Consider the following 15,244-nt stretch of genomic DNA (forward strand, 5'->3'; position numbering starts at 1 on the left):
ACTGTAGGCAAAGACCTGCAACTGGAAGTGAAACTGCAAGGGGGGTAAGAGTAGAAGGTTCTTGGGTATTTGCCCATGTTGCTCAGCAAAGCCTTTCCCATTTGTGCTAAAATCTGCCTGGATTCTGTGATGGAGATTTTCCTCAAGAGGAGAAAACAGGGGAAGAGGAGACTGAGGGCAAACCTCATGGCAGCCTACAATTTCCTCATGGGGGACAGGCACTGCTCTCTGCTCTCTGGTGACCAGTGACAGGAGGGGAGGTTTAGGAAAAGGTTCTTCACAGAGGGAGTGGTTGGGCACTGAACAGGCTCCCCAGGGAATGGTCATGGCACCAAACCTGCCAGAATTCAAGAAGTGTTTGGACAGGGCTCTTAGGCACAGGGTGGGATTATTGGGGTGTCCTGTTCAGGGCCAGGAGTTAGACTTCAGTGATCCTGATGGGTCCCTTCCAGCTCAGGATATTCCATGATTCTATTTGTCCTTAGGGTCAAGTTTCTTCCTTCCCCCCATATAGAGAATTGCAAATCTAAACGGTCACTGATGCTGAGCCTCCCATAAAAGGCTGGAACCAGACGTGCAGAGGTTCACTCCACGCCGTATCTGGCTTGTCTGTCATGGCAGGTGTGGTGGGTACACCCTATACCCAACCTGTGTTTGTGCTGGTGAACTCCAGAAGTCCAGAGCACCACCTTCATTGTTCTTTTGGTTGCTCATCCATTCTACAGCAAGGAATTTCCATGATACATAGGCAGATCTTCCTTTTCTGGCTTGGTGATGGCTGAGCCTCTGGCTGGAGAAAGCTTGGGACTTTTGTCTGAATGCACCAGCCAGGGGTAAAGGTCATGATTTGCTTCACTTCTATGGTTTAAAAAGCATAGCTGTAATGATTTAATTTCCTGGCAAAGTTGACATTGACTTTGTCCAACATCAAGAAAAGAGCAATCAAGCAGTTAATTCTAAAATATAACCTTGAAAGGGAAAGTCATCACTACACTTTTAAGTCTGATTAAGTAGAACTTGTTCTATTAATTTGAGAAATTTAGGGCAGCTCTATACTACTCAGTATAAGAGCATTTTGGATCTGATTTTAGATTGGGAAAATCTGTCCATCATTTCTGTGCTGCTTTACATATTTAACTTCAGGAGCAAGTTGTAGCTTGGTGCTGTGTAAAAATATCTTGGTGGTTTGAAACAGAGCCTTGTAGTTCAGAGCTAACCTCCCATACAGCTTTGGAGTAGAGATGTGGAAAGAGTAGGAAGAAATTCTTCCCTGTGAGGGTGGTGAGGCTCTGGCACAGGTTGCCCAGAGAAGCTGTGACTGCCTCATTCCTGGAAGTGTCCAAGGCCAGGTTGGACAGGGCTTGGAGCAAGCTGGGCTAGTGGAAGGTGTCCCTGCCTATGGCAGGGGCTGGAACGAGATGAGCTTTAAAGCCACTTCCAACCCAAACCATTCTAAGAGTCACAGAGAAAGAAAGGACAGAACTGTGACTCAGCTGCTGGAAAAAATTTTGAGCAACAAGAACATAGCTTAGGTGTATCCACTGCATGATCCGAGCATCTTCCAGTTGTGCATCTTAGATTTCTACCTGTGTCTTGGGCTGCCTGGAGCGGCTGCAGTGAATGTATGTTGGAAGGCATTCCTGTCTAGGGAATATGCACAAAACTCTTAAGTCACATTTAAATTGTCACACGGGACTGAAGTTGCAGGTAGGTCTGCTTTGGTGAGAGGATGCACCTGATATTACAACCCAGTTATCGGTTAATAGGTTAATGCCTGCTTCAGCTGGTGTTTTGAAAATACCAGGAAGCAGAGTGGTAGCAGGTGTAAGACTAGTGAGTCTGGGCTGGGTGCTCCCTCCCTCTCTCAGTGAAAGGTCTGCAACATTTTAGAAGTGTTGAGGATGGATTAGGCAGGCTTGTAAAAGGAAGTTGCAGTGAAAGTATCTGTGAATAACAAAAGCGTGAGTTAACCATTAGGTACAAGGGGTAATCCTGTTAGTACCTTAGCAGGGCAGCTGCTGAGGAAAGGGGATTTTCACATTGTTGTTTTGTGTCTCTGAACCGAATATGATTGCCCAAATACAGGGCTCAATAAATTAAGCATTGAAATCAAAATATAAAATATGCTTCTATGACTTAAGTTTATCATTCTGTAGCTTGATGTACTTTCATGGATTAGGAGAATTCATGGAGGTGCTATTAGGAAATGCAACAAACCTGGAAAAGTCATTAGTGAGCAGAAGAGCGAGAAAGAAAAGTGCAAATGAAGGAGGAGAGAACACCAACCTCCCAAAAAGCAAAATCTGATCCAGCACAAGGCGTGCAGGTTACAGTTAGGGCTTTGACAGTCAATACTTCTAATGGCCTCAAAGACAAACTCAGGTCATCAGTAAAATTGTGATTTCAAACCTACAGGATTGCCCGTTCCTTGTTAGATCCAAACCAGGCAGATTGAGGTTGAGGTTGTTAACTTCTAAGGGACACTTAGGAGTAAGCAGGGAGGATAAACAAAGCTAAGAGGTGTAACTCAGCATGTGTTTTCAAGAGGAGGAATCCACAGTACTTGGGTACTTGTATACTTTAATAATACAAACCTGATCTCTTTTCTGTATTAAAGAGAGGCATGAGCAGGCTCTAAAGAAAATGCCTTTGGTCTTTCTCAGCAGTGAAGAAGGTGACTGTTCCTCATATTACTCCTTGCCTGTACTTTTGATTCTTGCCCTCTATTTTTATACCTAGGTCTCCATTTCCATTGGTTCTGTGCCACTGTTTGGTGCTTAGCTTCCTACTTTATCTGAATTGTGTAGACAAAAATGAAGGGAAAAGGAGATATCAGCATACCTTATCAGCATCATTTTGGAACACAGTGTATTTCTTGTACAGCCACAAGGACAAATGCAAAGCTCCTAGGAGGCTGAGGGGAGAAAAATGTGGAAAAGCAACAGAAAGGGAGAAAGTGAGTGGACATCCTGTGGCTTATGATGAAGGCACATCTTAGGGAATTGAGCACAGCAGTTAGAACTCCTTAAAGCAGAAAACTAAATTGAGTCTTCAGTTTCCAGGCAATTGTCTACTCGTTTATGATTTCCTATGTACATATTCAGTTAAACATTCAGATAATTTCAGGAGGGTCAGAGTTACCTTGTAACCTTATCCCAGTTCTCAAACTCTAAAGAGGGGCATGAAACACATGTGAATATAAGTATGGAGTAAGGCAGTAGCCAGAGCTGAGAAACAAATTAGATTATAATCACCTGGAAGAGACTTGTTTGCCTCCAGTGTGTCTCATGACCAGTTCACTGAGCTGAAATTTAGTGGTGATCGCTTGAGCTGGAGAATCACAGCCTGCATGGAAGAGTGGTAAAGACTGTGTCTCTGAAGAGAGACAATGGTGATAAAGGAAAACACACCAACAAAAACCTTCAAGAAAGTACTTGGCAGTAAAATACCACTTACAGGCTTGGTGGTGACTGTGAAAGTTATTTTGTTGGTGTTCACATTGTTAATGTCCTTCCATTCAGAATGTGACATTATGTGCAATAAATTACGAAAGCGTTTTTAAGTCATCAGAAAAATATAGCAGAAGACAGAATGAGTCAGATATATCCATCCTTAAAATTTAGACTAGAAGAGAGAAATAATTGAATGTACTCTGGCGATCAGGAGAAGAAAATACTCTTTTTTCTGTATATCTTTGTGGTTTATCTCAATTGAAATTTATAACACCAATCCCTCTCCATACCCATCTCCAATTTCTTTACATGCCATTTTCTAGAACAAGCAAGTACATTACTGCAAAGAAATTGTGACCTAAATACAAACAGGATTTTTCCTGGCTGTTTAGCAGCCTTGGTTCCCATAACAGCAACGTTTTAAATAGCCTGGCTTCAGATGCTTGTGATACAAAAAGAAGTTCTCACTAAATTCCTACCAATGGGAAAATGGATTTAAGGAAAGACACGAAAGAACAGAGCCAATCCAACTGAGCAATTTGGCACAGAACCTGTCTATTTCAAACATGGGAGAGGCAGGTTCCAAATGAAAAGATGACTGGTCAACAAGTAATTCAAGTGTGGAAGATGACTGGGACATAGGAGCAAAGAAGTCGGGTATGGAAATACGTAGTTCACATTCCCTCAGGGAGGCGTTTTGCAGCATTTTTAGGAAAAGTGGGAATCCCACATCCCCAAGAAATTCCATACAGAAGGCAGACCATAACCTGCCTTTATGTTGCCATATCTCTAGGCAGTATCTTCCTGCTCAGATAGTCCTTGAGGCATGGGAATTCACCAGGAAACACCCTGTACAGTCTCCTTCAGAGAATGGTGGAGGGGGGACCTCACTGAAGTAAGTAGGGTTGCAGAAGATTGCAGGAATCCTGAGAACATGAAGTGAAAGATGGGATTAAACTGAAGAAGTAGTGTGAGGCCCCCCTTAAAATACCAAAATATTATTTTTCCATAGACCTCATAAATACCCATGGACTAGAAGATGGTGCTAGTTGCTCACATCACAGGAAAAAACTGTGTATAAGAAACTGCACAAACTCATCATTCCCTTACAATTTATTGGTATTGTTTTCCACTTTGGTTGATGTAATCTGGCCTAGGACTGATGGATGTTCCTTTCTCTGGACTTGATTTAATTCTAAGTAAGGCAGACAAATTGCAGGCACCAAATACAAGCAGGCGCATAGAGGAAATCTAGTTTTTTCTAGAGAATGACAGCACTTACCTGTTTGTTAATGGCTAAACTATGGATTTTGTGGACTTGTCTCCATATTTTTTGCACAGTTTTATCAGTAGGCTGAAACAATGTCTTTTTTTTATACAGGATTCAAGCAAACTCATCGCTACTAAAATTCTGTGCAGAAATTTGAAGTCCAGTGCTTGGAGCTGGTGTCTTCCCACCAGTTTAGAAAGGAGTTACATCATGACACTGAGTCATTGAATCTAATGTTTGAGGGATATGAGTTACTGAACGTGAAATTATTTACAAAAAAGTGAAATGTCTTTTCAGATGTCAAAACACCTTGGAGTTCTTCAGTTTACATGTTGTACTTTCACATCTTTCTTGTTTCTGGTACGTCTTTCTCTCCCTTTTGCTGTATGAGACTCAGAAATAGCCAGAGGAGGGACTTTGCATAGTGTTCTGCAATGAAGCAAATTGAACATAAATTTATTGCTGCCCAAGCAAGTTTATGAGATCCCTGTCACAACTTTATAGAAAAAAATTGCTTGTATAAGTGTGATTTGAAGTGGATGAACTTTTCAAGGGCCTAAATATGTACAGAACTGTATCTGTATATAATTGTATCATTACCAAGAGAAAAATCTGCACAGACATATTTCTGTGGCACTGCATCAGGCTGCTGCTAATTCAGACATATCTATATGTAGAACTGTTTCAAGGAAGACTTGCAGAGAAATGTGAGGATTTTCCATACTAAAATAGTTCTATTACTATGGCTGTTGGGGTAGATACGTATCAATGTATGACTATCTTGAAACATACTTGATTTTCTTGTGCAGGACTTGATAAAATCAGTATTCTTTGCTCCACCTGTATGTTTGTACTTGTACCATTTAATTTAGCCAAGCTAATTAAAGCAGTGCAGTTTTTGTATGTCAGCAAATACCAGAGGCCTGTGTATATAGACACTGCATACAGGCAGTATCCAATCACTCCAGGGGTTATCAGGTTTATCAGCTGTTTTTGCTGCAGGGATGAATTCTGATTCTCTTGCTTGTGTGCATTGTTCTGAACTCAATGGGCACATTTTTCTTTGGTGAGATTTGAAGGAGTTTCAAAATTTTAATGCTTAGGTGAAATGTCAAGTAATTACTGAGAAGGAAAACTTTGGAAAAAAGAAAACTAGGAAGCCCCTAAGCCTTGATTCAATTGAAACTGAAATTACATTTTTCTGTGTTTCAATTTTTGTCTATTACTAGAAAAATCAATATTACTACAGACCAGATCCTGAAGTGTTTTCTCAATTGAAGATTTTCCTGAATTAAAAATCATGGTCTGCAGGACTGACTCAGCATTAACACTGAAGCTGATAGAAATAACTAAAATTATTATGACCATTGATGAATTTTATATAGATTTTAAAGGACTTGGGGAACATTTAATCAGAACAGAACACATTTTGGTATATCACTTATCCACTCTGTAGTCAGCATTAACTTCATAAAGCAAGCCTTTTTGAGGAAGACTGTGACATTTGTGCAATGTTACTGTAAGTAAGCCAAGTTATAGTATCAATTTATACAATGATTATCAGAGTAATAATTATTTAAGTTTATAAAACTTACAAAAAAGGCAAGAAACCAGAAAATCCTAGATCTTAAAATTCTGGAAACAGGAGAAGAATTTTCTTAAGAACCTGAGGTTTAGTGACATCTTTGATGGGAATGAAAATATTATGGAACATTGGGTTTTATGTTCTGTGGTGTTTTACAAAACTTTGGCTGTGCAGAGTCTTAGCTGACCACCGAGACACGGGGTGTGAGGAAAGATGAACTGAGGTAATGTGTAAATAGTGAGGTGGGTGAGGGTTTGAGGGTTCATCAGCCCTTCCTTGTTGAAATGCACTAGAGCAGAGCCTGAATGTCCATCACTAGTAACTCACTGAGGTCCAGAAACAGTGTGAAATCTTCCTTGCTTGTGTTAAACCCCCTGGATGTGTGATCAGTGTGTTTCATTCAAACACTGGGTAAAATCAACTTGTGGCTAGAAAGCTCTTGCCTACAGAGACGTTTTTTAACTTCCCACCACCTCGTACCCATGGGCACTGTCCATTCCTGGAGAGTCTTCATTAACATCTTTAAGGCAGGGCCTTAGATGTTGCCAGGGTTTCTGGGGCTTTTGGCCTTTTACTGTTGTTTTGTAGGTTTGTTAGAGAACTTTGTGGGTGTACACCTGGAGGTGTGGGGCAGAGGTGATCTGTGGACTGGCTGGATGAAATCACTGTGTGATTATTTGGAAAACTGAGGGTGTCTCTCTTCAGGTTTCTGTCTTACATGTTGGCTGCAAGTTGCTTTGACACATGGCTGTACAGTCCAAGTATGTTAGTGCTGCTGTAACTTTTATTTTTATTGCATTCAGCAGGGTATTGGGTTCTTTGGTGGGTGGGGTTTTCATTCTTTGTTTTGTTGGTTAGGTTTTCATGGGATTTTTTGATGTTGGACTTTTTTTGTTTGGTTGGAGGTTTTTTTTGTTTGTTTGTGAGACTGTCAAGGTATTTTGTTCTGTGACTATTGTGATCTTGAAGGTGGGTACCTAGCCAAAAAATTGAAGTTAATTTTTTTCTAAGTGTTTGGCTCCTGGCAACTGGTTGAAATAGGCAATTTTCCAGGTGTTCTAGGCACTTGGCATCTCTATCTGCTCGTGTTGGTCTGCACAGACCAACATTTATCCTACTTAAAAATATTAAACAGGGTTGGGTGATTGGAGAGCAGTAATTGCAGACACTGGGATATTGGGCATATTAGAATAAATATGAGAATAAATATTTGGGCCACAAAAATGGGTGGAGAATAAAGGAACCATCAGCCACAATGGGGTGATACTGTTTCTTTTGGTAGAGGTGGCCACAGATAAAAGCTGATAGATGGTAGTAATTCTTAGTGGTGCTGAGTCAGAATGAGGGCAGTTGTGCTCCAGGGTTTGTGCATCAGATACATTAGAGCAAAAACTTCAGATATTTATAGTGTTCTCAAAAATCAACCAACATCGTGAGGGGTGCAATGAAAGAGGTTTTAGCTGAATGTTGGGGTCACCCCCTCCCCTTGATAGACCAGCCCGATCCAGAGAGGAGTTTTTTGGATGTTCAAAAAGACTTTGTGGGGAATGAAAGGGAAAAAACCACCAGGGAAAGAAACACTTGTAGAGAAATAGTTTCTGCATTGGGTAGTAGGTACAACATAGTTGCACAGCTGGAGGACTACAGCCTATGGTTTGTCTTGTTAAATCTCTCAGCTTTGTGACTTAGGTGGTGTAAGAATGAGAGCCTAAGTTTATTATCTTTGCTGGGACTTGTGACATTGGGGTAAAACTCATTGCAGGTGCAGCTTCCTCAACCCCACTGCTGAGTTTGTTCAATTTCATGACTGTTTTTTGTCAGTTCTCTGTCACAAGGGTAGAGGAGGAAAAAACTGTAAATGGAAAACAGATCATGTTCCATCTTCTCTGCAGCTGCACCTGCTCACCTTGAGCCTGTGTATTGCATTGGATGAGAAACTGAGGCTCACCTTAAATGCTCATAACTCATGGGTGTGACTTGCAGAATTGTCTCAGCCGAGCGGAGGTGGGTGGAAGCAGCGCAGAGGTGCCCACAGAGGTTGGGCAGGGGGATAGTGCTGCAGCAAGAATGAATCTCCGAGGGAGCACAGGGGCAGGTCTCCAAGAAAGAGGTCGTCAAACCCACTGCAGCAACACACAAACGGCACCAGACCTGGCTGGAAGCCCATTTTGTTCGGAGCTCTGCGCTGATCTAACCCTCTCAAGCGGACGTACTTTAGCGCTGCAGCAGCAGGTCCACACGTGAATGCAGTTGTCAGCTCCCCCAGCCGCCTCTCCGCGCCCCTAAAGCTTCAGCAGCGAAGCCAGGGCGGAGACGAGGAGCGGCGAGGACGGCACAGGAGCCGCGCCCCTCCAGCCTCCGCGGCCCGAGCCCGCGGCCACGGGCGCCGAGGGTCGCGGAGCTCCGCGGGGCCGCAACACGTGGGCGCGGGCGGGGCGCGGGGGCGGCGCCCGCCGTGCCGCTGTTCCCGGCCCAGGTGCTGAACCGGCGCCAGCCGCGGCTTAGCGTCCACCCCCGCCTCCTCCCGCGCAGCAGCTGGAGCAGGAGAAAGCGGATCCGGCAAGTCCCGGTCCCTCCTCCTTCCTCCTCCTCCTCATCCTCCCGAGAGCCGCCGGAGGGAGAGAGGTCGGAGCCGCCGCTTCGCGCAGCCGGCGAGCATGGACCGGGCGGCGGCGGGGCCGGAGGCTGCCGGCGGCTGCTGCTCGCCGCTTGCATGAGGCGGCCGGGCGGCGGCGGGGAGTGAGGCCGGGCCGGGGCCGGGCTCGGCGGCTCCGGGCTCCGGCTGCTCCCGCACCCACCCCCCCGCCCCGGCCATGGCGGCGGCTGCTCGGCGGAGCCGCGGCGGAGCGGCGGTGCTGGGCCCGCTGCTGCTGCTGGGGCTGTGCGCCGGGCGGGCGGCGGGCGGGCCGCTCCGCTACTCGGTGCGGGAGGAGCTGCCGCACGGCGCCTTCGTGGGCAGCGTGGCGAGCGACCTGGGCGTGGATCCGCGGCGGCTGGCGGCGAGGGGAGCGCGGATCACCTCGGGCAGCGGCCGGCAGTACCTGGAGTTGGAGCTGGGCCGCGGGGCGCTGCTGGTGCGGGAGCGTATGGACCGCGAGGCGCTCTGCGAGCTGAGCCCCTCCTGCTTCCTCAGCCTGGAGTTGGTCATCGAGCAGCCCATTGAGGTGCACAACGTGGAGGTGGAGGTGCTGGACATCAATGACAACGCGCCGCGGTTCCCCCGCCAGGATTACCGGCTGGAGATCAGTGAGTCTGCCGTGCCCGGGGCCCGTTTCCACATTGAAAGTGCCCAGGACCCTGATGTGGGCACCAACTCTGTGCAGAACTATCTGCTCAGCCCCAGTCGCCACTTTGCCCTGGACCTTAAAGGCTTCCAGAGTGGCAGCAAACTCCTGGAGCTGGTGCTGCAGCAGCCACTGGACCGGGAGCAGACTGCCCTGCAGCAGCTGGTGCTGACTGCTGTGGATGGTGGGGATCCCCCCAAGTCTGGTACAGCCCAGATCTCTGTGCGAGTTGTGGATACCAATGACAACCCACCTGCCTTCGACCGCTCCACCTACACCGTGAGCCTTCTGGAGAACTCCCTGCCTGGCACGCTAGTGGTCAAACTCAATGCCTCAGACCCTGATGAGGGCTCTAATGGGGATGTGATCTATTCCTTCGGCAGCTACACCCCCCAGAAGGTGAGACAGCTCTTTAGCGTGGACCCACATTCAGGGGAGGTGCGGGTTAATGGCACTTTGGACTATGAGGAGGCATCCTCCTATGAGATCTATGTACAAGCCACTGATCAGGGCCCTGTCTCTATGGCTGGGCACTGCAAGGTGCTGGTCAACATTGTGGATGCCAATGATAATGTTCCTGAAGTGGAGCTGACCTCCCTGTACAGCCCAGTGCCAGAGGATGCGAGGTCAGGAACTGTGGTGGCCCTGATGAGTGTCACTGACCAGGACTCAGGGCTGAACAAGCAGGTGAGCCTGCGCATTCCACCCGGCCTCCCCTTCACTCTCAACTCCTTCAAGAACTCCTACACCTTGGTCACCCAGGGCAAACTGGACCACGAGAAAGCAGCAGCCTACAACATCACAGTTACTGCTACTGATTCTGGGAGCCCCCCTCTGTCCTCCCAGAAGGTGATCCATGTGGAGATCTCCGACATCAATGACAATCCTCCACGCTTCGAGGAACCTGTGTACTCAGTTTACATCCCTGAGAACAACCCCCTTGGAGCCTTCCTGTGCACTATTAAAGCCACTGACCCAGATGTTGCCAAAAATGCCCATGTGTCCTATTCTCTAGTAGATGGAGAGATTGAAGGGCTACCGGTTGCTTCCTATGTCTCCATTAAATCCGATAGTGGCAACATGTATGCTGTCAGGTCCTTTGACTATGAGACACTAAGGGAGTTCCAGGTGATTGTCCAGGCTCAGGATGCTGGGATCCCACCACTGAGCAGCACTGTCACTGTCTACATCTACGTGGTAGATGAGAATGACCACGCTCCACAGATTCTGTATCCTACCTCAACCAACACTTCAGCAGCCCTGGAGATGATCCCACGCTCGGCATATGCTGGATATTTGGTAACCAAAATTATAGCCATTGATGGGGACTCAGGACAAAATGCCTGGTTGTTCTTCTACCTGGTGCAAACCTCAGATCCGGGTTTGTTCAGGATAGAGCTCCACACTGGGGAGATTAGGACTACTCGCAAACTGGGGGAGGACAGCACACCTACTTTCAACCTGACAGTGGAGGTGAGAGACAATGGAGAGCCATCGATGTCCTCATCAGTAGCCATCACTGTTGCTGTGGTGGACAGAGTTTCCAAAATCATCCCTGACAGAAGAAGACACTTTAAAAGTCCAAGCAATTACTCAGAGGTCACTCTTTATCTCATTATCGCTTTGAGCGCCATCTCCTTCGTTTTCCTTTTCACAATCATTGGGCTGACTATTATCAAGTGCTACAGATACAGTCTGTATGGGAGCTCCTGCTGTGCAGGGTGCTGTACGGTCAGAGAACGGAGCCCTGCTGATCTGTACAAGCAGGCCAACAACAACATTGATGCTAGACTGCCCCAAGGTTTAAAAGTACAGCCCCATTTCATTGAAGTGAGGGGCAATGGGTCTCTCACTAAGACCTACTGCTATAAGGCATGCCTGACTGCAGGATCAGGAAGTGACACTTTCATGTTTTACAATACCTGTGGCCCAACAGGAACTACTGGTCCCTCTGCAGTGGTGACTGAGAGGCATCTGACAGGACAAAGTGGGCAGAGTGCACAAAACCTGATCATACTTAGAAATGACTCCATTACTCCTAATGAGGTGAGGCTCCCTTGGTAAATGGTCTGCACAGAGCTCTGAGCAAATCTTTACTCAAGCAGAGGGTCCAACTGGAAAACTCAGATGAAGCATATTCCCTTAGGGGCTTGCTGACACTCAGCTATGAAACTTGGTTATAATGAATCTAATCTATGCCATGCATTTTGTTTCTAGGTAAATACTGAGACTTTCAGGGTCCAGTTGGTAAGTTCAGTATATGCGTCTGTTGCTCGAGATTCACCTCATTTTTGCAGCATATGCTGTATTGAGTACTGCATCCTTCCCTTTTCTCTTACAGGTCTAAAATTGCCTGCTGCTACAGACTGCTAGGGAATGACACATCTAGTCTTACAGTTTCGATGGTAAAACTCATATTGCAGGAGAAACAATAATCAGTGATTAGCCTTGAAATCAAAACGTTACTTTATGGCAGTTATGGATGTTTGCTGCTTTGCTGTCTTCATACCTAAGTAAATCTGTTGAATTTAGCAAAGCATATTATTGCAGTGATCTTACTAATGTGAGCATGTTTTAAGTAGTCTGAAAACTGCAATCCCTCCTTTGATAATGTTTGTTCTACCCAGTGCTGCATTTTTTGCTTTCTGGCCTGTGACAACCCAGTGACATCTTTGCAGAGCATTACAGCAAGTCACCATCATTAAGTTCCAGGGTGGCAACTTCTAACCTGCTGGGTTGCTTTGAAAATTGTTTAATACCTATGGTTCCACCAGCCATGTATTAACCTTTGCAATATTTTCCCACAGAGAAGAATTAATGGTTGCTTTATGCTGGCTTGCAGGAAGCCTGCAGTTGGTGTGTAGTTTGCATGATCTGTGCAGTTTGCTTTTTACTCATGTTGGGACTGAACTCAGAAGCACTCACAGGAGAGACTAATTCTGGTGCACAAACGAAAATATTGCAATTACTGTGTGTTGTTTGTATCCCATAATTGTGGCAGGCGTAAGATCAGTTTGTGCATTAATATGTGCTGTGCCCCAGATGTGGGAAAGTCGGGGGAATAACTGGTGGGATAGAAAGGAGCCTTATTTGTGTATTGTTGCCACAGAAATAGAACTAGTTTATTTCTTTCTTTATACTTTTTCACATATGAAGATGTTAGCATCTTTTGCAACTGTTTTTTTGTTGAACAGAGATGCCCATATCTTAAGAGCCAGCAAGTCTTCCATAAAAATGCTTTTAGAGAGTAATGATCATCCATTCAACATTAATCCATTTAAAATGAATGCACTGTTTTTCTGTAAATCACAGTGGCAGGGTACAGGGGAGGTGCTTTTTTCTCTTTCTGTGCAGTTTTTGTACCTTCAAATTAAATAAAATGTCTGGAATGTGTTTCATATAGGAGGGACTATGAGACATGCTCTATGAGCATGTATGCTGAAGAATCAAAGAGTGAAATACACACTTTAGAGCTGATCTTTGGGGTGGGGGAATGTGCAAGAAGAAAAGCAATAACTGAAAATGACTTCACTTTGGATGTAGGACATCCAAACAGATTCCATCCAAACAGTTTAACAGATTCCTATCACATTTTGAGACTTGCTCCATTGAATGCAATCAATTAGCAAGTTTTGATTACCAGTGCAGATCAGGCAGTGGCAGCAAAGCCAGCCCAAACTTGGAGTACAAAAGCAGAGAGTTGTGTAGAACAAACTAAGGAATGCTGCCTGTGTGGAGTTGTCATCCTAAAGGGGAATCAGTTATTCAACTAGTTCTGTATGATTTAAACAGAGGTGAAGTTCTGACAAGTTTTTCTCATCACAAGTTCTTTTCTTAGGCCTCTGCTTCTTAACCTGTCCTGTGGTAGGGCATTCTGTGAAGATGTATCAATGCCATGTGCACATGAGGAAATGGCTGAATGTAATGGCATTCACTAATCACTAGTTCCGGGCTAATTACATACTAAAAATCTTGTCTTTCTACTGTTTCAAGCTCAGCGTTTGCACTGAAGATGCCATCAATTGCTTAGCAACACTGAATTCTACTTTTTGAGGATAATGATCTTTGTATTATTAGATTTTCAGGGAACTGTGTTTCTCTTTTTAGTTAAAGTGAACTTTGAATCAGCCTTTAAGAGCCTGGGCCTTCACTTGTGAGGCACAGCAACAGGCAGTATTGTCCATGCACCAATTTACAAAGTCAGTCTCTGATCTGTGTTTTACTTTTGGATGGTGTGAACAGGTCCTTTCTTTTTTTTCTTCCACACAGTTTTTGGAAATGGATTTTCTACTGGTTGTTCATTGATGAGGATGGGACGAGGTGAATGGGTTTTCTAAGCACAGATATACCTAGTTTCACTGGATACACTGGTTTCACAGTGGCTATTATTTTGAAAATATTGTTTATCCAGTGAGAGGAAAAATATTTCCAAGTTATTTGGGATTAATCTCAGTAACATTTGGGGCAATAAGGTCTTGGTTCTTTTCGTATTTACTGGTAAGGTCAAAGATGTTAATGCTTACACTAAGTTGTGACTGACTTTATTGGGTCATTAGAAGGATACAGTAGGAGTGAAAACAAGTGCAATAAGGTTAGGTAGGGAATTTTTAGTACCTGGTGAAGCTCTGACTCCTGTGTGGCTATTCCTTTTTTACTGGCAGTGTTGTGATGGTGGAATGGAAGCTTTTTTCTGCAAGATAACCGCTGCTTCTGTGTTCACCCTGCTTACCTGCACAGTCCTTTATAGGTTTATAAGGATGACTCAGACCAAAGGTGTTTTGTCAAAGAAGAAATGTACTAATGCAGCTGCACAGGAAATCTTGGACACGGTTATTGCTGTCAGGAGGCTGGTGGTGATAAGGGTAGCGATGCGGGGTTAATGGATATTGCTCTCTCATCAGATAACTACTGCAGGGGGACCAGGCAGGCAGTGTAGGCAAAACATAAGGGAAAAAAAAATACTGCGGCTTCATTTCTGGCACTGTGTGAGGTTATGGGCAGCCTGGATTCCTGTCTTTTGAAACAGGGGTGCACACACTATTTTGTGAAGAGATTTTATGTGAAGTTGTGATTTTGTTACTGGGCAGTGCTGCAGTGATGATCAGTCATTTTCAGGAAGGGTTTCAGTGCTTCAGTCTGGAGTCTGTTTCCTCATATTCCTGTGAAGATCCTGAATGATGTCTGGGTAGTGTCTGGTCCTTGGTTTTTCTTTTCTTCTTTCCTGTCTTGGCCTTACATCCTGTGCAGTTAAGCTCATTTCTTATGTCTTGCATCTCTTGACAGCCTTTTCCCTTCAACACAGGAAATAACAATCAAACCAAAATGTTTTAACAGGAGTTTTCTGTCCCAGAAGGCAGCCTGGCACATTCCTAATGAGGAGTGCTCAGTCTGGATACTTGCTAGAACTAGATATAAACTCTTTATATTATACATTTCCTTGTACCCATTCTTTTGTGTGGTGACACATGTGGCTGACAAAACATGATGTTTCATGTGATGTTCAGAAATAGAGCGTGTTGCTCTATGGACACTTGTAAAGAAAGTGAAAAAACTGCACATTGGTGGTAGTAAGGCCCACAAGATCCATTGGAGGTTTACAGCTGTTTGCTTTTTTTCTGGCTCTTTTTCTTTATTTTTCACTTCAAAACCAGCT

At 44.9% G+C, this 15,244-nt stretch overlaps 1 protein-coding gene across 4 annotated transcripts in view; it reads left to right on the forward strand.

Moving 5' to 3' along the window:
• The window catches only part of LOC309578479 (protocadherin alpha-C2-like), a gene marked incomplete at its 5' end in the record, with an annotated part of 148,128 nt that overhangs the window by 90,474 nt on the left and 42,410 nt on the right, over positions 1-15,244 (forward strand). Inside the window, one exon of one of the 4 annotated variants that reach the window (XM_082291149.1) lies at positions 9,121-11,637. The exons of the other annotated variants lie outside the window; for them this stretch is intronic. Within the exon in view, the coding sequence (XP_082147275.1) occupies positions 9,121-11,637 (2,517 nt within the window). Of the gene's footprint in view, positions 1-9,120; positions 11,638-15,244 lie in introns of those variants that run through there. 4 annotated transcript variants of the gene reach the window in all.

This window comes from Coloeus monedula (assembly GCF_965178545.1).
Source record: "Coloeus monedula genome assembly, chromosome: 15".
NCBI classification, from domain to species: Eukaryota; Metazoa; Chordata; class Aves; order Passeriformes; family Corvidae; genus Coloeus; species Coloeus monedula.